The sequence below is a fragment of the Hylobates moloch genome, unplaced genomic scaffold (genome assembly GCF_009828535.3).
Source record: "Hylobates moloch isolate HMO894 unplaced genomic scaffold, HMol_V3 SCAFFOLD_52, whole genome shotgun sequence".
Taxonomy (NCBI): Eukaryota; Metazoa; Chordata; class Mammalia; order Primates; family Hylobatidae; genus Hylobates; species Hylobates moloch.
In genome coordinates, this window is record NW_026652327.1 from 103,792 (window position 1) to 129,006 (window position 25,215).

The 25,215-nt window shown below is 40.0% G+C and overlaps 1 protein-coding gene across 3 annotated transcripts in view; it reads right to left on the minus strand.

Moving 5' to 3' along the window:
• The window catches only part of LOC116463681 (calcium uptake protein 1, mitochondrial), a 263,393-nt gene that overhangs the window by 101,911 nt on the left and 136,267 nt on the right, over positions 1-25,215 (minus strand). For all 3 annotated transcript variants that reach the window (XM_032146892.2, XM_058434803.1, XM_058434804.1), the window contains one exon: positions 1,514-1,596. In XM_032146892.2, coding sequence (XP_032002783.1) covers positions 1,514-1,596 — 83 coding nt within the window. The remainder of the gene's footprint in view (positions 1-1,513; positions 1,597-25,215) is intronic.

The following is a 25,215-nucleotide window of genomic DNA, read 5'->3' on the forward strand; positions in this document are numbered from 1 at the left end:
GACCTCAAGTGATCCTCCCACCTTGGCCTCCCAAAGTCCTGGGATTGCAGGCATGAGCCACCGCGCCCAGCCTACAATAATCTTATAGGTCCTATTATTATCCTTATTTTATAAATGAGATTGAAGCACACGGAATTAAATAACTTGCTCAAGGTCAAGGGGCTGGCAAGTAGCAGAATTAGGGTTCTAACACAGACAGCCTGACAACTTTATAATTGGGATCCTCTTAGAAAATCTCTGTTCAGGAAAGGATGAACATTTGTTTTGGAGACTCAAAAACTCTCTCATGGCCGGGTGTGGTGGTTCATGCCTATAATCCCAGCACTTTGGGAGGCTGAGGTGGGTGGATCACCTGAGGTCAGGAGTTCAAGACCAGCCTGGCCAAGATGGTGAAACCCCATCTCTACTAAAAACACAAAAATTAGCCGGGTATGGTGGTGGGTGCCTATAATCCCAGCTGCTCAGGAGGCTGAGGCAGGAGAATCACTTGAACCTGGGAGGTGGAGGTTGCAGTGAGCCAAGATTGTGCCACTGCACTCCAGCCTGGGTGACAGAGCGAGACTCCATCTCAAAAAAAAAAAAAAAAAAAAGAGACAGGATCTTGCTCTGTCATACAGGCTGGGGTGCAATGGCGCAATCATAGCTCACTGCAACTTCAAATTCCTGTGTTCACGTGATCCTCCCACCACAGCCTCCGGAGTAGCTAGGACTACAGGCACATACCACCAATCCCAGCTAATTTTTTTCCCCCTGTAGAGATAAGGTCTCACTATGTTGCCCAGGCTGGTTTCAAACTAGCCTCAAGTGGTCCCCCCACCGCCTCCGCCTCCCAAAGTGCTGGGATTATAAGCATGAGTGATCGTGCCCAGCCCAGTTTCTTACCTTATATAATGTACCTGATACTTTCTCCCACTTCTTGGAATATTTGCCCCTTTCCTCATTTTGAGAATACAAAAAATGCTTTTTCCTATACATACAGTTTTTCTGTTTTGAGACCACTTCTGGCAATCATAATAACTGTATCTGGAGAAGCACCATGGTTCCCCAATGGCAGAAGTTCTATGGAAATGTAATCTATTCCTAGGATTTAGAAATTGTCACCTACTATAGTCAAAGGTATGGCACCATTTTTCCTTCTCTTATAGAAATCCTTTAAGAAAATATGCAGTCATTGTATTCTGGAACTGCCTAGCACATAGCAGCTTTTTGGTAAATGTTGAATTGCCATAATTTAGCTTCCCAGCTAGAGGCATTATAACCTAATTTATGTTGGAGAATCAGAGCAACCGTGACCTTAATGGTATGTTCAAATAATTCATTACATTTAGAGTGAAAACAAACAAATAAAACCAACCCACCTGTTCAAAGAATAATTTTGAGAAATGACATTTTAGGTACTTCAAAAATTGGAATAGCCTCTGAGTATACTGACCAAGGCTAAGGTAACTCCAAGGCACATGAAAATGCATTTTAAATATTAATGTATTTAGAGGAACTCTCCAGGACAACTTGCCTGTTCAAACTCCTCCATATCTACTTCTCCATCTCCATTCAAATCAAACATCTTGAAGGCAATTTCAAAATTTCTCTGAGGAGCTGCAGAGGAGAGGAAAAAAATATTTAAAAGGCATTGACCAAAAATAAATCCCTTTTTAAAGAAAAACAAAAGGCTAAACACTAAAATGTAATATCAAAGTCACCATAAAAGTGACTGAGTCAAAGTCTCAATAAATGGAAAATGAAACTGCTTTATTGAGATCACCCTTTTAGGAATACTCCTTGAAGCCGAAGAAGAGTAGTACTATGGTCAGTAAAGACGGCACTTGTCTATCTTTTTGTTTAAACATTCTTTGTCTTAAATGGTTTAGCTTTGCTTTCAGAGACACCATCTTCTTAGCTGTGTAATATTAATGTTCTGTTGCTTGAATATGGTATTACTTATCTGGGCAAGAAAGTGTGTCTAGGGTGAGACATATTGCTGCAAAGTAAGAAGTTGAAACACTACATCTTAGTCTGCCCTCACAACAAGCCAGCTTTCTACTTTGTTCCTCCTAGTCTCTTTATTGTAAGTACAGTCAGGAGTTCTGGGCATATCACCCTGCCAACATGGATAATTTCAAGTTGGTTTCTTTTATTAGTTTATTCATTATCACTACAGCTCTATGGTAAGGCAGAAAAGTATACTGTAAGGTACTCAGCCACCCCCCCCCCTTTTTTTTTTTTTTGAGACAGTTTCACTCTGTTGCCCAAGCTGGAGTGCAGTAGTGCCATCTTGGCTCACTGCAACCTCCTCCTCCAGGGTTGAAGTGATTCTCATGCCTCAGCCACCCGAGTAACTGGGATTATAGGCATGTACAACCATACCTGGCTAATTTTTGTATTTTTAGCAGAGACGGGGTTTCACCATGTTGACCAGGCTGGTCTTGAACTCCTGACCTCAAGTGATCCACTCGCCTTGGCCTCCCAAAGTGCTGGGATTACAGGTGTGAGCCACCGCGTCTGGCCTCAGCCCCCTATTTCAATCATGTCAGCGGCATACACAAATTACTAAATATAATTCAATGGTAAAATTAAGCTGAAGTTTAAATAACAAAATGAAAAAACGCAAAGCTTGACAAAGCTTTCCCTTAATGACGAAAGCTCTTCAAGGCTTCTTTAGTGTTCCTAGATCAGTCATAATATCATTAATATACTCTGTGCATTGGAATAAAACATAAACTCAATAACCCTCCTCCCTTACCACACTAAATGTTCTGGTAAAGAAAACTAAGTTGTTTACTTCCTTCCTTTGGTGCTTCAAATTTATACAGCTCTAGAGAATAAACCAAAATAAATATTCTATGTGTCCTTATACTATTGAATTAAAATTTCAGTTAATATCATTTACATGAAAAAAGTAAAGATTTTATGCAGAGAAAAAAGTAAAATGAACTTTGTATATTATGCATAATTGTTAGAGAGGCCATATTCCCATCCTGCTCATGAATTTGTCAACAGCAACACTTTCTGGGCTCAAATTCCATTTTCAGGTAGCTAGGCAGATAGGCTGGAAACTCCTGGTTTTTAGTGGCCTGGGTGAATCATGTGTGTGTCAGCTTCCAATTGTCTGCTTCACTTGATATTGACTTCCAATAGGTTTGCTTTCCTTTAGGCCACATAGAGACAGGGTTTCACCATGTCAGCTAGGCTGGTCTTGAACTCCTGACCTCAAGTGATCCTCTCACCTTGGCCTCTCAAAGTCCTGGGATTACAGGTGTGAGCCACCATACCCAGCCTTCAATTGCTGGGAAGGATGCAGCTGGGGGAATTAGTTTTGTATATTTATTGTCACTTCTCAAATTTTTGCTATCTGTCAGAATGTTACATTTTACTGAGGAGTTACTATGTGGCAGGCATTGAGCTAGATAATTGGAGGTGTTTATCATTTGACTTCATACTCTCAATCTTGAAAACTTTCATTTCTTTATTTTTTAAACAGAGGAGGATATTGGGGCTCAAAGCAGTTAAATGGCTAGCTCAAAAATCACACAGATCCTTTTTGGCAAAACTGGGAATAGAACTTAAGTCAACACTGACTCCAAAGCCTACAAACTTTCCTTATGTTCCACGGCCTCTAATGTGAACATAGAGGTACTTAAAATGATAAACGCACACTCTTCATGCTAACACGATTTGACCTAAAAACTAAGCAACAAAACATGACTCACTGGTTATGTCAGTCTCTGCAAAAGCTGAACATTCCAAGTTGATCATCTCAAGGAGATAACCAGTATCACAGAAACACTGCCTGTGTTATGCTCAGGAGTTTAGGCTTGACTGTAGTAAATGGAAGATCCACAGGCAACATTAAACTCTCTGATAGGTTTGTCATGTGTTTTTGTTTTTTGGGACAGGGTCTTGTTCTGTCACCTAGGCTAGAATGCAGTGGCAGTCATAGTTCAATGCAACCTCAGACTTCTGGGCTCAAGCAATCCTGCCTCAGCCTCTGGAGTAGCTAGGACTACAGGTGCATGCCACCAAGCCTGGATAATTTTTCTATGTTTTGTGGAGATGGGGTCTCACTACATTGCCCAGGCTGGTCTTAAACTCCTGGCCTCAAATGATCCTCCTGCCTCAGCCCCGCAAAGTGCTAGGATTATAGGTGTGAGCCACAGCACCCGGCTGGTTTGTCATGTTTTTTAAACTTCTGATTATAAATCTCTTCAGGCAGAAATGTCCTCTCTTATTCTTCCTTATTGTGTCACACTTGGCCCACTTCACTCATATATGTTATTTGCCTAATTCCTGTAGATACTTGAGAATGTAACAATGGCAGAAAATATGAAGCCACTGAAGGTTTTAAGTAGGAGAGTGACACAATCAAGCAATTATAAAGGACTTCTCCAGCTACTGTGTGAAGAATGAGTTGGAAAAGAAAGGCCAGCTTTAGAGAAGATCAGAAGCTCTTGCAAATGTTGAAAATGCAAACTGCAGTGATGGCAGTGGTAATGGAGAGGAGGGAACACATTTGAGATACCCAAAGAAGGCAGAAATTATAGAACTTAATGATTAGTTAGCTGTGATGAGTTGAGAGTGAAAAGGAATGACAGCATGACTGGCTTAGACTACTGTGTAGCTTGCATGGCATGAAGAAAGAGAGCAAATAGATGTAAAAGGTTTGAGAAATAAAATGATTTCAGATGGGATCTGCTAAATTCAAGGGGTCTCAGCTTATGCAGATGAAGATGTTCAGGAGACAGTTGGAAATATGGGTCTAAAGCTCAGCAAGAGAGGTCTAAGCTGGGATTTATGGGCATACAAGTGGCTAGCTGCAAAGAACCTGAAAGGAAGTTGCCCATGCAGAACTGAGGAGTGAGGAGAAGGTCAAGAAAAGGGTAGAGTGCAGGTGGAAGCCAATGTTTAAAGTGCAATGAAAAGGAAAGGAAGCAGTGACAGAGGAAGCGGCATCACAATATCAGGAGGAATACAGCCCAAATTAATAGAAATAGGAAAACACTGGCTGGGCGCGGTGGCTCACGCCTGTAATCCTAGCACTTTGGGAGGCCGAGGCATGTGGATCACGACGTCAAGAGATCGAGACCATCCTGGCTAACACTGTGAAACTCCATCTCTACTAAAGATACAAAAAATTAGCCGGGCATGGTGGCAGGTGCCTGTAGTCCCAGCTACTCGGGAGGCTGAGGCAGGAGAATGGCATGAACCCGGGAGGCGGAGGTTGCAGTGAGCCGAGATCACACCACTGCACTCCAGCCTGGGCGACAGAGAGAGACTCCGTCTCAAAAAAAAAAAAAAAAGAAAGAAATAGGAAAACATTTGGTAAGAGCCAAGTCAATATGCTCCCATACATAAATTAAAGCAGTATCCCCATTCCCTCTCTCCACAATTACAGAGGTGACACAGACTGCTTACAACTTCAGCTTTATCAGGATCTTGTAGTCTTACTGTCCTGTGAGTTCCATGAAGGCATGTGCCCAGATCATTTAAATAACTGAATGAGTTATTCTAGCAAATTATGGTTAATATCACCTCCTACAACTAAGGTTAAATACATTTTACCAAAGTATACCCTGTAATGCTTGCGGTTTCTCTGTCTTTTTATCCTGGTATGGTTACTTTCAGAGTACTGGCTTTATGTGGAGTGACTGAGAGTGCTTGTTAAAGTACATGCGCTGACACCACAGAGGCCGTGAACCTGTGCTTGGGCCACTGCTGAGGCAAGCTGGGCTGCAGCCTTGGACATGCTCACTTGGGCCTCACCAGCCTCTCAGGGCCAGTCTTTCTGGAAAGAGCTCTCAGCCTATTCAATTTCATTTGCTGATCATGTCAAAGCATATGGGACAAACAAGCCGAAAACAGGCTTGCTTTAAGTGAAACATGCTACACAGAATATGATGTCAAGCGATTCTCTTGTAAACTTGTCTCCTCTCAAAGGTAGCCTTCAGGGCAATTTTTAAGTCTAGTTGTTTTGGAAAACTTATGGTATCCTGTGTTTATTCTAACTCATAACCTGTTTCCATAGAAAGGTTCTGAAAGAGGAATTCTGGTTTTTGTTTTGTTTTGTTTTTTGTTTTTGAGACTGAGTCTTGCTCTATTGCCCAGGCTGGAGTGCAGTGGCACGATCTTGGCTCACTGCAGCCTTCGCCTCCCAGGTTTAAGTGATTCTCGTGCCTCAGTCTCCCAAGTAGTTGGGATTACAGGAGCACACTACCACCCCCGGCTAATATTTGTATTTTTAGTAGAGACGGAGTTTCACCATATTGGCCAGGCTGGTCTAGAACTCCTGACCTCAAGGGATGCACCCGCCTTGGCCTCCCAAAGTGCTGGGATTACAGGCGTGAGCCATGGTGCCCAGCCTGAAAGAGGAATTCTTTTGAATGCTAGGGTATTTAGAGTGAAGAGTGAGGCTTTCCCCCCTGCTAAAACAGCATAATTTACTTTCTACACGATTTCCAAAATGGTCTCAACAAGTGTTGAAACTGATTTGAACAATAAGACCCTACACAAAGTTTATTTCTATACACCTTTCACTTAGATTTCCTTAACAATCTTTGCTACTAGGATACAGAGCTACATTAGGTCTGTTCTGGTTACAAGTCTGTTTCTGCAGTATTATTCCACCATTGACAATCATGATAATAATAATGACAACTCTACACTGTTTCCTGAAGCATATTTTTTGTTTTTAGTAAGGAGAAAAAACATCTTTTTCTATGTGTATTGAGTCACATAATCAGATAAACACTAGCTGTCCTGAGACTTTCACTGGTTGATTTCATGGCTATTTCTCTCACTGTTCTTTAATAGAAAATGCATAAGGAATGGTACGGGCAGGAATGGTTGAACTAAAGTTCTAATTCTGGCTTTTCCAGTAACCTAATGAGTCATTTGCTGCCTTACATTATTTTTTGGTAGCACTGATGGAATGATGAAAAAATGAATAGGTTAGATTCTAAACAAGTTTCTTATTTTCTATTGGTTTGATTCTCCTATCAAAGAACTCTTACCTGTCCCATTCCTGTTTTAGAATGCTAGAGGATAAATGAGGTAACTGATATGCAATGTCAGAGAAATCTGAGTTTTGAAAAAAACTTCCAGAATGTTCCTCTATTCAATGATGAGCTTTCCACTGAATTTGTAAGGATGATCACACAGCCTCTGATTATTTCTGAGGAGGAGGTCACCACTTCTGAGGTGTAAACATTGTTGACCATATTAAATGAGCTGTTTTTTTTCCTCATTCACAGTCCAAATCTACTCTGTGTAGCTCCTAAAAACTGTCATAGTTTAATCTTCTAGAGAAATAAATCTGCTTCTTCATTTATATGATGGCCCTCTGAATACATGTAAACTATTATCATGTCTTTAAAAAGGCTTCTTAGAACTTGCTTCCAAAACTTCAACATCATAATAGCCCTCTTCTAGGGGGTACTTTAAATGGTCAATGCCCCCATAAATGCACTATATATATATATATATATATTTTTTTTTTTTTTTTTTTTTTTTTTTACAGTCTTTCTCTGTCGCCCAGGTTGAAGTGCAGTGGCGTGATTTTGGCTCACTGCAACCTCCGCCTCCCGTGTTCAAGCGATTCTCCTGCCTCAGCCTTCCAAGTAGCTGGAATTACAGGCATGCGCCACCATGCCTGGCTAATTTTTGTATTTTTAGTAGAGATGGGGTTTCACCATGTTGCCCAGGCTGGTCTCGAACTCCTGACCTCAAGTGATCCAGCCGCCTTGGCCTCCCATAGTGCTGGGATTACAGGCATGAACCACCACGCCTGGCCCCTTTTCCCCTAATTCTAAAATAAAACAGAAAGAGGGCAGTCATCTCAGGGAGCCACTGGGTCCTTTTAGCCATGAAGACAAGGAAATTGCCCCACTTCTAGGAGACCCCAGCTGGGTCTAGCAATAGCCTCAATAACCCATTGAATAGCCAGAAGCAGATGGCTGGAGGGCATCTTGCTTTGCTGGCTCCTGGTCGTCCAGCTTCTGGTCAATGTGTGGCTTCTGTGCCTTCTGTCTGTGTTGCTAGTGGTGCTGGGAGGATGGCTGGGCTCCAGTGCCACTGTCCGGGGGCTGCAGGTCAACTGCACCTAGAATGCTTCATCCCAATGCTGCTTGCTCTCCAAGCCCTAAGGCAGAAAAGCAGCTGGAACAGGAGATCAACCACATTATCCAGGTGATTATTCAGGACTTTGTGCAATTCTGATATTGCTTAGTAAGCCAGCCACTGAGGAAGCATGGAGGAAGCATGGCGGCCATGACAGGGCTGGTTCAGGAACTTAGGAGGAGGATGGGCATGGTGGGACAGTCATGTGCTCGCCCAGAAGATTCTGATTCTGTGGTTGTCACCTGCAGAGCTATATTTAGGCAAAGAAGGCCACTGCAGGGAAGCGGACTAGTACAGTTGAACCCTGGGAGGCTTACTGCTGGGCTATTGCCCCACATCCTGCTGTGCACAGCCCCAGTACTGAGGTCACCTATTGTGGATTTGTTGCTTCAGAAAAACAACAAAAAACAAAAAACCCACATAGACTGTAATTGGTTACAAAAGACACTGTGTTATTCAATAAAATTAAAATCAAGGTTCTTTCTTCTGGTTGTGCTACAATTATAATTTAAAACACTGTTAACAATGTTTTGATTATACCATAAGTTTTAGTTTCAAACCATTTAGTGATTTAATATCCTCAAACAAGAGTAAATTAGACTACTTCCTAAATATGCTTTCTGTGGTTGTGCAGCTATATACTCCCATGAAACTGTGCTACAGAGGGACCAGACTACATAATGTAAAACAGCATTCTGCCATTGAAAATATCTAGTTTCCCATATGATGTGCAATTTGAAATGATAAAATGGTAAGAAGTTTCCATGGCTAACTTTCGGAATACAATATCCAGAAATTTCCTTAGTGGGAGAACAAGACAATAAGGCAATCTAAAGTAGCTAAAATTAATGATATGTAAATGCATTAATCTAGTTCTTCTTAGCCCTGCTCCTTTAACACAGAATTGAAAAAAAAATTCTCCTGGTGAAATGATGAATGCCAAGGACAAAAAAAAATAATCCTCAGTCATCCAGGAGGAAAAGAAATTAGTTATCAGGAAGAAGAAAGTATTAGGTTGTATCATAATTCTCCACAACACTTGAAAACTACAGAGCAAGTTCCAAAGAGTTTTGAGGGGAAACAACTGTAATCTAAGAATTCCATAAAAGAAAGTCAGGCTAGGTGCAATGGCTCATGTCTGCAATCCTAGCATTTTGGGAGGCTGAGGTAAGCAGACTGCTTGAGCTCAGGAGGTCAGAGGATCACCTGAGCCTTGGGAGGTTGAGGCTGTGGTGAGCTGTGATCATGTCACTGTGCTCCGGCCTGGGCAACAGAGCGAGACCCTGTCTACCTCCCCACCTCTAGTCCCCCCCTCAAAAGTGAAGTCATCATTTACCTACATTAGCAACAGAAGATATTCTCAGACACGCAAGGACTTTGAAATTGTATAATCCACATAACCTTCCTAATAAAAATTCCACAAGAAACAGTAACAAAAGTCTGGAACAAAGGTTGGTAAACTATGGTTGGTAACCTGCTGGCTAGCTATTTGTTTATGTATTGTCTATAGCTGCCTTTGAGTTACAAGGGCAGAATTGAGTAGTTGTGACAGAGACACTATCACCCACAAGCCTAAAATATTTGCTATCTGGCCCTTTAAGAAAAAGTCTGCCAATCCTACTGAGAAAATTATTCAGCCAACAAGAAGAAAAATTAATCAAAATAAAGAAATAAAGACAGGAAAATGAGGTAAATTAAGATGTGAGCAATAAATTAGGTAATAAAATAAAATCAGTAAAACAGTCTTAAGTTTAAATAATCGTTTTGTTTTGTTTTGTTTTAAACAGTGTCTTGCTATGCTGCCCAGGCTGGTCTCAATTTCCTGGGCTCAAGTGATCCTCCCTCCTCGACCTCCAAAAGTGCTGGGATTGCAGGTGTGAGCCATCTTGCCTGGCCAAATAATCATTATTAATACAATAATAATAATGGCACCCGACATTTATGACATGCTTATTATAAATCAGGATTATATAATTAACCTGTTATTATATATATAACCAGGATTATATATATAACCCTTAATCCTCCCAACCATTCTGTGACGTCGGTACTATTAATATCCGTCTCCACTTAAAAAAAAAAAAAAAAAAAAAGAGAAGACTAAAGTAGAGAGTATGTCCAGGGTCATACAGCTGGAATTCAAATCCAAATAGTCTACTAGAGCAGGCACTCTTAGCTATTATACCAAAATGGTTATAAAATAATAAAGTATGGAAAATACTTCTTAAAAGTGAACATATATAACATAAAATTATTTAAAAATAAAGAGAACTTGGAATAAAAAATGCCATATTGAGACATTGTAAAAACTGAGTGGGGAAAAGAAAGTGAAAGGAAGTTAAAATTTTCAACTTCCAATAGGAGACATCCAAAGATATGGATGGCTTCATCCGAGGTAAAAAGGTCAGTCACACACACACATGCGCGCGCGCGCACACACACACACACACACACACACACACACACACACACACCCTATGTGTGAATTTAATTCAAAGGTCACCATTAATAGAGTTGAAATTACCAGGGAGAAAAACCCAATAAATAAATTATGCAAAAGACCTAGAAAAAAAAGTGACAAGGAAGCATAAAAAACATAAAATAAGGTAAAAGAAGACCAAATAAATCTCCCCAAATTTAAGTAAACTAAGTTCCTCAAATTATGTTATTTATAATAAACATATCAAAAATAAAATGCAAGGAGATAATAATAAGGGAAATACAAGAAAACTAAAACATAAAGCAGGGTGGTAATATAAGCATCAAGTGGAAATGAACTAAAGGCATAAGGATTAATAAGAACAAAGGCCATTTTCAGTATTGTTGGTTGCCAGTAGGAATATGGCAATACAACAAATATGTATCTTTAGGACCAGCACAATACATCAAAATATGCAACAAAACATTAGTTACATATAAAGGACAAACTGACTAACATTACTATCTCAGTTTTTGACATATTTTGTAGAAAATTTAATGAGACCATGGAGAGTTTATAAATACTGACCACAGTTCAATTTGTTTTTTTGTTTTGTTTTGAGACAGAGTCTTATTCTGTCGCCCAGGCTGGAGTGCAGTGGTGCAGTCATGGCTCACTGAAACTTCTGCCTCCTGGGTTCAATAGATTCTCCTGAGTCAGCCTCTCAAGTAGCCGAGATTGCAGGCGTGAGCCACCACATCTGGCTAATTTTTGTATTTTTAATAGAGATGGGGTTTTGCCATATTGACCAGGCTGGTCTCAAACTCTTGATCTCAGTGATCTGCCCGCCTCGGCCTCCCAAAGTGCTGGGATTACAGGCATGAGCCACTGAGCACAGCCTAATTTTTAATATACACATACACACGTGCACAAAGGGTCTTCAAAAGGTTTATGGAAAATGCATATTGTGAAAAACCTATGCACGGATTAAAAAAAAAATTTGCACCAAAATAAACTCATACTAACTTGTAACATGTCTGAATAGGATCTAATTTGAAGCACTAAGAAGGGGAAGACATCAGTTAGAAAAAAGCCCCTATCAGAGCAATATAAATTCTGCTAAAATTGAAGCAAGAACAAACATCAAATTTATGGTGAAGCTTGGGTGAAATCATTGATGCTTTATGAAAAGTTTATGGGGACAATGCCCCAAGGAAATCAGCAGTTTACAAAGGGAAAACTTGTTTTAGGAAGGGACGGAACGATGTTGAAGATGAAGCCCACAGTGGCAGACCATCCGTATCAATTTGCAAGGAAAAGATTCATCTTGTTTGTGCACTGACTGAAGAGGAATGATGATTAACAGCGCAAACAACAGCCAACACCACAGACATCTCAATTGGTTTAGCATATACAATTCTGACAGAAAAATTAAAGTTGACCAACTTTCCATTTGATGAGTGCCAAACCGTTGCAACCAGATCAGCTACAGACAAGAGCAGAGTTTCAATGGAAGTTTTAAACAAGCAGGATCAAGTTCATAAAGCATTTCTTCAAATAACTGTAACCACAGATGAAACATGGCTTTACCAGTGTGTCCTGATGACAAAGCACAAAGCAATGGCTACCAAGAGATGGAAGTGGTCAAGCCGAAGACCAGTGGGTCAGTCAAGAGCAAAGGTCATGGCAGGAGTTTTTGGGATGCTCAAGGCATTTTGCTTGCTGACTTTCTGAAGGGCCAAAGGAGATGTTATCTCTTCTGAAGGAGAATGATAATATCTCCTTATGAGAATGTTTTGAGAAAGCCAAAGCTTTAGCAGAAAAATACCCTTTTGGAAAGCTTCACCAGAGTTCTTCTCTACCACAACAATGTCCTGCTTATTCCTCAACAAACAAGGGCAACTTTGTGAGAGTTTCAATGGGAAGTCATTAGACATCCACCTTACAGTCCTGATCTACTCCTTCTGACTTCTTTCTGTTTCTTAATCTTAAAAAAAACCTGTAAAGGGCATCCATTTTTCTTCAGTTAATAATGTAAAAAAGGCTGGATGTGGTGGCTGACACCTGTAATTCCAGCACTTTGGGAGGCCAAGGCAGGTGGATCCCATGAAGTCAGGAGTTCGAGACCAGCCTGACCAACACGGAGAAACCCCATCTCTACTAAAAATATAAAATTAGCCAGGCGTGGTGGCACATGCCTGTAATCCCAGCTACTCGGGAGGCTGAGACAGTAGAATCGCTTGAACCCAGGAGGCAGAGGTTGTGGTGAGCTGAGATTGCGCCATTGCACTCCAGCCTGGGCAACAAGAGTAAAACTCCATCTCAAAAAAAAAAAAAGAAAAAAAATTAAAAAAAATTGAATATATATAAGTTCCTACTTGTATATCTTTTTATTAAAAAGTTTAAGAGCACTTTTTGAAAAAGTACTTCTGTAATATGGCAAAGAATATTTATCTGAAACTAAGATTTACCATACGCTTAACTGAAAAATGCCAGACACATTTATTTTAACACAATCCACAAAGTCAGTATGGTCATTACTACTGCTACTATATTGAAAGTTCTAGCCAAAGCAACATGTAATGAAGTATACATGTTAGAAAGAGAAAAATATTATATTATCATTATTTGCAGATACTATAAATGTCTTGCTAAAAAATCCAAGAAAATGAACCAAAGCTTTCAGAATTGCTAATAGCAGTAACAGGTTCAGTTATAAAATGCATATGTACCAGATTTTTTTTTTTCCCCACTGCTCCAGTCAAAGAAGATGTAACAGATTTTAAACTGGGAAACTAAAATGCTCGATAAGCTGCACCAGCATCTTCCTAATTACTCCTCTTCCCTCTTGGCCTATAGTTTCTATTGACAAAATAAAATGTTTTTTGAGGCAAGATCAAGGTAAGTCTGGAGTTATTGAGAAAGTATGGAGGAATTAGGATTTGAAATGGGTTCAAGCCCAAGACTATACCAGATAAAAAGATCTATTCTCCTCATGCAATAATCATTTAGGGTTCTTAGAAATATTACATTAATTTAAAAATAATAACTAACAATTACTTAGGGCTCACCATGTGGGTCAGGCACTGTTACTTAGAGGTAACTTACAAGGCCGGGCACTGTGGCTCATGCCTGTAATCCCAGCACTTTGGGAAGCCAAGGCGGATGGATCACTTGAGGTTAGGCGTTCAAGACCAGCGTGGCCAACATAGCAAAACCCCAACCCCATCTCTACTAAAAGATAAAAAATTAGCTGAGTATAGTGGCACATGCCTGTAATCCCAGCTACTTGGGAGGCTGAGGCACGAGAATCACTTAAACCTGGGAGGCAGAGGTTGCAGTAAGCTGAGATGGTGCCACTGCACCACTCTAGCCTGGGTGACAGAGCAAGACTCTATCACACACACACATACACACACACACACTCACACATACACAAAATAAAAAAAAGAGAAAGGAAGTAACTTATATATCTTAATCCATTTAATCCTCATAACAACTCTATAAGGTAGATAGTTGTAGTAATACTACAGATGAGGAAATTGAGGTTTATTTACATGACCAATAAATGGTAGAGCTGGGATATGAACACCGGTGGTATGGATCCAGAGCCCTGATGAATGGCTGTCAGGATGAAACACATACATAACAGGCTGAATTAACTAAAAAGGGATATTCTTTGCTACAAAAGGGTACAATAAGGCTAGATAGTTTACAACTTTGCAAACTTAAGTCTCTTGAATATAAAACTCATTTTTATATTTAAGACCCATCAGTCCACCCCTCATTTTTAGTTCTGCTTTCAGGTACATTTTTCATTTGGTCTCCATCCTGTATGTTTTTCTAATAATCAGAATTAAATGTGAAATCCTCAACAATAGAAAAAAGCCAGGACTTGTTAAATTAAATGATTACTGCCATGACCACAATCAACACAAAAGATATACTTGAATGATTAGCTTGAAGAATAGGAAGATAAATCACTGAGAAATTTAAGCCACATCTGGGAGATATGGTGTACATAAATACAACTGGGAAGTCATCTTTCCGAAATTTCTTGGAAACAAAAAACACCACATGAAACCAACGATTGGTTCAGACAGTTTTGGAAGTTGAAGAATGTTGGTATTTTTTAGTATGTAAAGCTGCCTTTAAGTCCTTGACTAAATGCCTTGTGTTTGCAGGGAGGGACCAAATAGTGGGAAAGGAAGAAATTACTATGAGGAGGACAATACTCATTTACACACAGGACTTAAGATGCACTTTTAAAATCTATCAATCATTATTTTATATGCCTCCTCCCCTCCATTGGACTGTAGCAGCTCTACATATATATATGTATATGTATGTATGTATATGTATGTATGCACATATTTATTACTTGCTGAACAAGATGTAGGTGAAAGAACCAAGGGAAAAAGAAATCAGTTTTATTCCAAAATTTTCCCTTTAGACACATGATTTTGATGTCAAGTAGAGCATAATGCTAAGAAAAATATCTGGAAGGAAGAGTGAGAACAGATAAATACAGATGTATCTTTGGTACCTCAGCAAAAAGTTCGCACTGTAGATCTGAATTAGCTCAATGGAAGAAGAGGCTGATACCACCTGTGGAGCTTTGGAGGGTCCCTTTTTCTAACAAGACCACACTGTCACCCACAAAGTTCCGTTTGTTCCATAGACTCCTGGATGTTTCCTGCCTCCTGTCCTTGTAATTACAGAGAGAGTTATGGGGGTCCTTTCCATGATGTGTTCTAGCTTGTCTGACCCAACTAAGCACACTCTCCTGCACAATGGCAAGAGGATGGGGGTTGGGCAATTTTGCTGCTTTTCTGCCTGTGAGTTCCCCTCTAGACCTTATTTTAGATTGTGTTTACACTACACAGTACCAATGGTATGTGTGTCCGTGTGCCCTTTGCACAACAAACGGGAACAAGTAATTTTGTTAGATGAAGAATTGCCTAGGAGGCAGCGAGTTTAATCTCCTTTGACATTTCACCAAGGACCCGTTTTTTCCCCTCAATTTGTCTTCGTCCAGATCTGAGGGCTTCCTCCTAATAGTGGAAAGACCCCAAAGGAAGCCTGTGTTTTTCACTGATGTTCCACCAATGGAAAGCCTAAGGAGCCAAACACCAAACAGAATTATGAACCGGGACAGTCCCATAAAAGGCCAAAGGAGGATTTCCTGATCAATTTACCATAGAACAAGAAGACCGATGACCCTGTCTGTGAGACCAATGTGGTCAAGATAAAACAATGCTCAATGCTTTAAACAGTTTCGTCTCTGGGTGCTGAGACAAGTTGGATGATTCACTTATTTTACAATAAGCCCCAATAGATAATTTGTTATTCTCCTAAGTCTGTAAGCCAATTTCTTGTCATTAGAATCAAATACAGTTAAATATTAATATTACTTTACACATAGCCTAGAGTTGGAAAGAAAATATTTAAGAAAACATTGCAGTGACTCCGTCTGTGGAAAAATAATTACCCTTGAATTTACCTGCTTCATATATCTGAACTTGGGACCATTGCTTTTCTTAAAAGGAGGCACTCAAAATCCTCTCTCCCATGGATTCATATTCACCCAGCTTAAAAGCAACTCTGTGACAGACAAGTGAGCACAGAAAGACTAACATTAATTATGTAATTGTCTAGGGGCCTTACAGAGTTAATGTAACTTGGGTCAGGTGCAGTCGCTCACACCTGTAATTCCAGCACTTTTGGATGCTGACGCAGGTGGATCACTTGAGGCCAGGAGTTCGAGAGTTAATGTAACTAATCTGGTCCTATATAACAGATTAGGCATTCAAAGTATTTAGCCCATGGAGGTACTCTAGGTACATACATATATTCAAGTGTAACTCTAAATCACTATGTTTCTTCATTGTAAGAATCTAATATTCTTTCCTTTTTTTTTAATTTCTGCGTACTGAGATACTAGTAAAATGAACTTTTGGAATTCTACAGTACCATAAACACAGGCGTGACTAAAAGATAGGCTTTGCAAACACTAAAAAATAATTAACTTTATGAGGTGTTAAAAAAAGATATAAAAGTTTAAAAAACCATTAGAGAGGCTTAATAAACTATGCTTACCCCCCTCCAAACATCCTTAACTAGTATTGTGAATTAGCAGTAATTAGAGTAGCTATTCTTTTCACTGTGTTTAAGTGAAAAAAGAAAACAGCATAGTAAATTCTAGTGTCCGCCAGTATATGATTTTTCTTAAAAGGAATGGTGGTTAGACTAACAGATGGGTCCTTGTAGGCCACTGCAAATAAAGACTTTGGCTTTACTCTGAGACAGACTGGAAGTCTTTGGGGGATTTTTGGGCAGTGGAATGATCATATTTAAATTTAACAAGATCATTCTCTCTGCTGTATTGCAAGTAGACTAGAAAAGCAAGGGGGAAAAAGCGGTAACCAATCAGGAGGGTACGGAAATAATCCAAGAGAGATATGAGAATGTCTTAGACATGGGTAGTAGTAGCGAGTGTAGTGAAAAATGGTGGGGTTCTGGATTACTTCATGGTAGAATTGACAATTTTGCTGACAGATTGGAAATACAATTAATAAGATTATTTTAAAAATGTATATGGGCTGGGCACGGTGGCTCCTGCCTGTAATCCCAGCACGTTGGGAGGTTGAGGAGGATGGATCACCTGAGGTTAGGAGTTCGAGATCAGCCTGACCAACATGGTGAAACCCTGTCTCTAATAAAAATACAAAAATTAGCTGGGTGTGGTGGCATATGCCTGTAATCCCAGCTATTCGGGAGGCTGAGGCAGGAGAATTGCTTGAACCCGGGAGGCAGAGGCTTCAGTGAGCAGAGATCACGCCACTGCACTCCAGCCTGGGTGACAGAGCAAGACTCTGTCTCAAAATAAATAAAATAAAAATAGAATAAAGGCCGGGCGCGGTGGCTCACACTTGTAATCCCAGCACTTTGGGAGGCCGAGGCGGGCGGATCCCAAGGTCAGGAGATCGAGACCACGGTGAAACCCCGTCTCTACTAAAAATACAAAAAAAAATTAGCCGGGTGTGGTGGCGGCGCCTGTAGTCCCAGCTACTCCGGAGGCTGAGGCAGGAGAATGGCATGAACCCGGGAGGCAGAGCTTGCAGTGAGCCGAGATTGCGCCACTGCACTCCAGCCTGGGTGACAGAGCGAGACTCCGTCCCAAAAAAAAAAAAAAGAATAAAATAAAAGTAAAATAAAATAAAATAAAATGTATATGGGCCAGGTGTGGTGGCTCACGCCTGTAATCCCAACACTTTGGGAGGCCGAGGTGGGCGGATCACTTGAGGTCAGGAGTTTGAGACCAGTCTGGCCAACATGGTGAAACCCCATCTCTACTAAAAATACAAAAATTAGCCGGGCATGGTGGTGCGTGCCTGTAATCCCAGATACTCGGGAGGCTGAGGCAGGAGAATGACTTGAACCCAGGAGGTGGAGATGGCAGTGAGCCAAAATTGTGCCATTGTACTCCAGCCTGCTTACCCACCCCCCAAACATCCTTAACTAGTATTGTGAAATAGCAGTAATTAGCAAAATTCCATTTCAAAAAATAATAAGATGTATATGTATGCATGTACATGTGTATACACACACACACATCACACACACACAGACACTTTTTCCCCCACTTTCCAAAACAGAATAATAGGTATGTTTTGAATCATCATTATGAATATTTTTCTATGCTAATAAATCTCTGCATTACATACATTATATTAAGAACTATATAAAATGTCATTGCATAGATTTATTTTAACTGGTTTAGCCATTGTTTGATATTTGAGTTCTTTCTAGTTTATTTTTATGTGTGTATTTATTTTCTAATTATTTTACTTTATTATTATTTTATTGAAACAGGGTATCACTCTGTCACCCAGGATGGAGTGCAGTAGCACAATCACAGCTTATCAAAGCCTTGACCTGCTGGGCTCAGGTGATTGTCCCACCTCAGCCTCCTGAGTAGCTAGGACTACGGGTGCCCACCACCACGCCTGACTAATTTGCGTATTTTTTGTAGAGACAAGGTTTCGCCATGTTGCCCAGGCTGGTCTTGATGGAACTACTGGGCTCAAGCGTTCTGCCCACTTTGGTCTCCGAAGTGCTAGGATTACAGGTGTGAGTCACCATGCCTGGCCTGAGTTCTTTCTAGTTTATTTTTTGACCATCAACATCATTATACATGTGATTATTTTATTAGCCTAAACATGTAGAAAAGGAATTGCTGGACCAAAATTTGAAAGTGTCTGGTAAACACCATCAAGACTCTGAAAAGGTTTTACCAATAATTTATGCTCTCACCAATACTATATAGTTAATTAAATTTAAGGGCCAATTCCAATAGTTAATCCTGGCATACAAATGGTTTTGGGAACACTATGAATTTGGTAGTGAAATGAGAGGAGGAAAATTGCCTCTTCAAAGAGGTAATCAATCCTAATCTTTATTTGAGTTTCTTGGAGTTCTTTAGACCTCTGGGAGTGGTCTAAGCTTAGGAAAGACTTTACTTCATACAGTTTTGGGGAATGTGCACAACTCTAGGACAATTTAACCTTAGGGCCGACCTGGGGGTAAAGCTGCCTAAGACATAAGATAGAGCCAGAATGCTAGCATTTCACATAGCTCTTAGACAAGCCCATGCCCTGGGATCTTCTGGTCCACAGACAGTCAAAGGGTAGTCAGTCTCCATTAAAATAGGAGGCAGGCAGTTAAGTTGCCGTTTCTGGCAGACTTCTAGGGACAATCTAGTCAGGCGACCCATGTTTCTACTCGAGTAAATCCTGAACATAAAGAAAAAACACTTAGAAATGTATATTCTCCAAACAGACTTAAAATTCCTATGGAACTCAGTCTTGCTAGTGTTTGAAAATCCTAAGACAATGAAATTACATAGGATGGTTACTATGAGCTTATTATCATTACATATTATCTCTGCAATGGCTAAAAAGAGCTCTTTATTCGTTATCAGTGTGATCTATTTAATGGCAATTGGCAAGTTTTCCTAAATAATATGAAATACTACATGTTAAGAACATGAAAATAAAATTAAAAAAAAAAAGAACAACAACAAAAGGGTTTTAAAATTTCATAAGAAGATTGTGAGACTTTTCTTGAATTCCTCCAGCAAGGCTTCGGCTGTACAGGCATTTATTCCTTCTAACAACTGTTTTTCTTTCATTTACATTTTTTCCAGAAAATACACTTCAGCCTTGATTCTAAAAAAACAAACAAACAAAAAAAACAAAACCATGTATAATTTCACATCTAAAGAAAAGAAATAGCTGATGTTTCTAGTTCACAGTATATAGCCTATGAGCTTTATCTCAGCCTCAGTTATTAGATGACTTTCAGGGAGCTGCCGGAAACAGTCTTTTATTTAAACTGGTTTTCCTTACACTGTTAGACAGTTGTGTTATAGAAAGATTATTCAATATCAGCGATGTCAAAAAGCTTGGATTTCCCATTTCCCAAGAGTTCCTGGGTGAGAGATTCTAGAAGGCAAGCCAGTGCTTTTCTACTTTAGGAATATATTTTCTTCAAATTCATGTTACTATCTTATGCCCATATTACATATGTCTGCATAATAGACTCCCATCCCTAACTTCAGAGATCTAAAAAAAAAAAAAAAAAAACAAAAACAAAAATCTGCTTGAATTTCATTTCTTTTTATGTGGTTTTTTATTTCATACCATGTTCTCAATAATAGCCAAAGTGACGGCTTATGCCAAGATGCAATTTATTGCATAGATGCTTAGAACTAGCTACTTTAGGCTGGGTGCAGTGGCTCACGCCTGTAATCCCAGCACTTTGGGAGCCCAAGGTGGGTGGATCACCTGAAGACAGGAGTTCAAGACTAGCATGGCCAACATGGTGAAACCTGGTATCTACTAAAAGTACAAAAATTAGCTGAGCGTGGTGGCAGGTGCCTGTAATTTCAGCTACTTGGAAGCTGAGGCAGGAGAATCACTTGAACCTGGGAGGCAGAGGTTGCAGTGAGCCAAGATTGTATCATTGTACTCCAGCCTGGGCAACAAGGGTGAAACTCTGTCTCAAAAAAAAAAAAAAAAAAGACAACTAGCTACTGTAATAAAGAAATAGATTTTTATTACTTAACCTATGCTAATTTGAAGGACGCTCTTTACATGTGACTAAGTTTGGCATTCACCCAAAAACTGTTTTCAATTTAGTGTTCAAACAGAAAAATTTAGATAGTCTAATTTTCCAGCTTTTATCATGTATACATACATAGAGAATAACTAGTCCCTTAAGACATTTAAAAATGCTAGGCAGGATGCTGAGGATGCCTGGAGCAATACAAAATTATGGCAAATTATGGTATTCATAGTAAGTCATCATTTGGAATTTTTTTTCTTTTTTTTGAGACAAGGTCCTCCTCTGTCACCCAGGCTAGAGTGCAGTGGTGTGATCTCAGCTCACTGCAACCTCTGTCTCCTGGGCTCAAGCGATCCTCCCACCTCAGCCTCGCAATTAGCTGGAACCACAGGCACACACCAACACTCCAGGCTTATTTATTTATTTATTTATTTATTTTGAATTGGAGTTTTGCTCTGTCGCCTAGGCTGGAGTGCAGTGGCACAATCTCGGTTCACTGCAATTGCCACCTCCCAGGTTCAAGCAATTTTTCCGCCTCAGCCTCCTGAGCAGCTGGGATTATATAAGCAAGTGCCACCACGCCTGGCTAATTCCTTTTTTTTTTTTTTCGAGACAGAGTCTTGTTCTGACACCCAGGCTGGAGTGCAATGGCACAATCTTGGCTCACTGCAACCTCCACCTCCTGGGTTCAAGCAATTCTCCTGCCTCAGCCTCCTGAATAGCTGGGATTACAGGCACGCGCCACCACATCTGGCTAATTTTTGTATTTTTAGTAGAGATGGGGTTTCATTACGTTGGCCAGGCTGGTCTTGAACTCCTGACCTCAAGTGATCCGCCTGCCTTGGCCTCCCAAAGTGCTGGGATTATAGGCGTGGGCCACCATGGCTGACTGCCCAGCTAACTTTTGTAGAGATTGGGTTTCACCATGTTAGCCAGGCTGGCCTCAAACTCTTGACCTCAGGTGATCCACCCACCTTGGCCTCCCAAAGTGCTGGGATTAAGGCGTGAGCCACCGTGCCTGGCCTAATTTTTGTATTTTTAATAGAGACAGAGTTTCACTATGTTCCCAAGCCTGGTCTCGATCTCTTGGGTTCAAGTGATCCACCTGCTCTGGCCTCTCAAAGTGCTGGGATTACAGGAGTGAGCCGCTGTGCCCGGCCAGAAAAATTCTCAGATATTTATTTAGCCAACAAATATATATGGAATTCTTACTATATGCCAGACAATGTGCTGTATCCATACCTCAATATCTTCTCCAAAATAGGCAGTAATCAGGCAAACCATTCAATGACAACCACTATTTCCTGCCTTGATTCCCTTTGTGTATCCTTTAAATTCCCCAACAAAACAAATAAGAGTTTTCTTTTTTCTTTTTCTTTTTTTGAGATGGAGTCTTGCTCTGTCTCCCAGGCTGGAGTGCAGTGGCGCATCTCAGCTCACTGCTACCTCCGCCTCCTGGGTTCAAGCAATTCTCCTGCCTCAGCCTCCTGAGTAGCTGGGATTACAGGCACATGCCACTGCGCCCAGCTAATTTTTGTATTTTTAGTAGAGATGGGGTTTCACCATCTTGGCCAGGCTTGTCTTGAACTCCTGACCTCATAATCCACCCGCCTCAGCCTCCCAAACTGCTGGGATTACAGGAGTGAGCCACCACGCCCAGCCCAAATAAGCATCTTTATAAGTTGTTCCAGGAGCAGGTAAGCAACACCATGATAAGATGTAAGCATAATCAAACACTATTAAGCTGAGGGTTTAAAATGAAAGGTCCAGCTATACAGATGGACCAATACATTTGATTCCAGTCTCACTTCTAAGAGGCAGACAATGTGAAAATGTGGGGCTCACAGACCAGAAGCAAACATCATCTTTAAACATCATCAATTATTGAGGGCTAAATTTCTTCAGAGCCATCCCAACCATCAGTAGAAGAAAAACAGGACAGAGCAGAGGCTGAGGAAGATAGGATAAGTGAGAAGAGTTCTAAGGAACTGGGATGAGGGCAAGTCTCCACAGTTTGCTCTAGGGTAATGAAGGGGAGACTATGGCAGAAAGGCCCACTGAGGTCCACTTCACACTGTAATCAATGGTATAGTGATAGATGGGTACCTGGGTCTCTTTTCTACCTAGAAGGAACTCAGAGAAGCCACATTTCAAATATGCTTTCATTCAAATATTTTTAGAATTACTACTAGCTAAATACAATAATGCTGGAAATACAAAGCCATATAACATAGTTCCCACTTCAAGATATTATTTAGTGATGTCCTATCCACTGCCTAAGTTTTCTTCTTACTTAGAGATTCTTTTGAATTAACAAGGACTTTCATGTAAATATTTCTGTAGCTGTTATGGGACACCATCATTCATTCATGATTTAATGTGAACATTGCTTTTAAATTATGACAAAAAATAAAATCCTAGTTGAGATATCCTAGGAGAAGGATAATTTTGATTGGACAAGTCAGACGAGAAGAAGGAATACTTTTACATGTTAGGTCAGTTTCTAGAAGGCAGAAAATTCAGCCTGTTTTGAAGTTTTACTTTTCCTGCTCCATCTACCTTCTCCCACTGATAAATGAGGCCTAAGAAAGAAGGAAGCTTGGGCCGGGCACAGTGGCTCACACCTGTAATCCCAGCACTTTGGGAGGCCGAGGTGGGCGGATCACCTGAGGTCAGGAGATCGGGACCAGCCTGGCCAACATGGTGAAACGCCGTCTCTACTAAAAGTACAAAAATTAGCCAGGTGTGGTGATGCATGCCTGTAGTCCCAGCTACTCAGGAGGCTGAGGAAGGAGAATGGCTTGAACCCGGGAGGCGGAGGTTGCAGTGACCTGAGATAGCGCCACTGCACTCCAGCCTCGGTGACAGAATAAGACTCTGTATCAAAAAAGAAAGAAAGAAGGCTTGGGATTTACTCCCTGCTTTCCTGTTAGGCTTTCCTTTCTGAGAGCCTAAGGAGCAGAGAGGGAGAACCAAGGGCAAACCTCCCCTCTTCTGTATCTCCCATCTGATCCTCAGATACCACAAGGAATTGATTCCATGGAAAAATCACAGAAAGCTTTACAGGGCGACATATGCTATTCAAGAGAGGACGAAATATATGCAGACATAATTCTGGTGGCAGTATCAGCCCATATAGCATACTCCTGACCACCTCGTTCCATACTCCTTTCTTTTTAGAGCATAGCCCCATCTTGACTATTTGTATTAAAAGGGTAGGACTCCAGAAATCACGTGTCTGTAACTATATTTCCACAACATTTTAATGAATATTAGAATTTTATTACATTATTGTTATTTTTAAAACAATTAGGTTGGACTGATTCAAATAAAATACAAGTATGAAAGGCTAATTAGGAGAACTTCAAGGGTAAAAAATTATAAAATCTCCCTCAAGATACAGTCAAAATACATTTAGATCTTATTTTTCTTATAAATTTGCTTCTTTGCCCTCTCTGTTCTCTGCTTAGCCTTGAACAAATCACAAGCAATTATTCCCAAAGGATAAATTTCCTTTTTCAGATCAAAAAATATTTAAACATTCTAGAATAGTCACAAGCAGATTTGAGAGATTAAACACAATTGCCACTTCTTTCTTGCTTGAATGAATTCAACATCATCTATAAATAACTTGATATATTTCAAAGCATTATTTTAATGTTTTGACAGAAGCTGCATTATCAAAAAACCAATGAATTAACCACAGAAACAGGTTATGCCAGAGAAGGAAGTTATTAGTAAATAACACATTGCGATACTTTTGGCCTTACAATATGCAAATGAGTATTTCAGAAATTCTAAGCACCTCTCATAGGCTTAAATAACACTGAAAAAGATTAGCCTTTCACCTTCTTAATCTTATTCTTCATAACATCAATTTAGCAATGGCAGATAATTTCCAGACATAGAAATTATGAAGATAATAGCTAAACCAAATTTTCTGTGTAACTTCCCCAACTCTGATGTCCCAGTAAGAAGGATGTGTAACTGCTTTATACCTGTTGATACATCTCAGCTGTTAGGCCTTGCCCATATTTTTCAATACATCACTCGACCTGAAAAACTTATTTTTATCGAAAACTTTTATAACATTTTCATTAGATGGAATGGCACTGATCGGCACCACACTTTCCAAGTCACATACACTTTGTGATCTGCTCTTGACTTCAGCATGGCAAGAGAAATAAGATATTATACAACTTCACTTGAATGCTATTGTAATATCTCAAAAGGCTTGTATATTTGTGAGAAAGATGCATCATAATGAGGATGTAGCTTAATTTTCAGTAAATCAAATCTGGCTACTGTGAAAACACTTAATTTCAGTTTCTCCACTGATTCTCTGAAATCTAAAGAGATAATCAAAATGAGAATACAATGAATTATGCCAGATTTTCATTAAGTCTGCCTCCAAACTTTAAAGCCCTGGGTACCAAACATTTTTGCTTTGATTTTTCTGGGAGCTTTTCAAAGATTAATAGTAAACAGTAAGGAAGTTGCTTAATGATATACTATTATATACATATACATATACATATATATATATATATATATATATA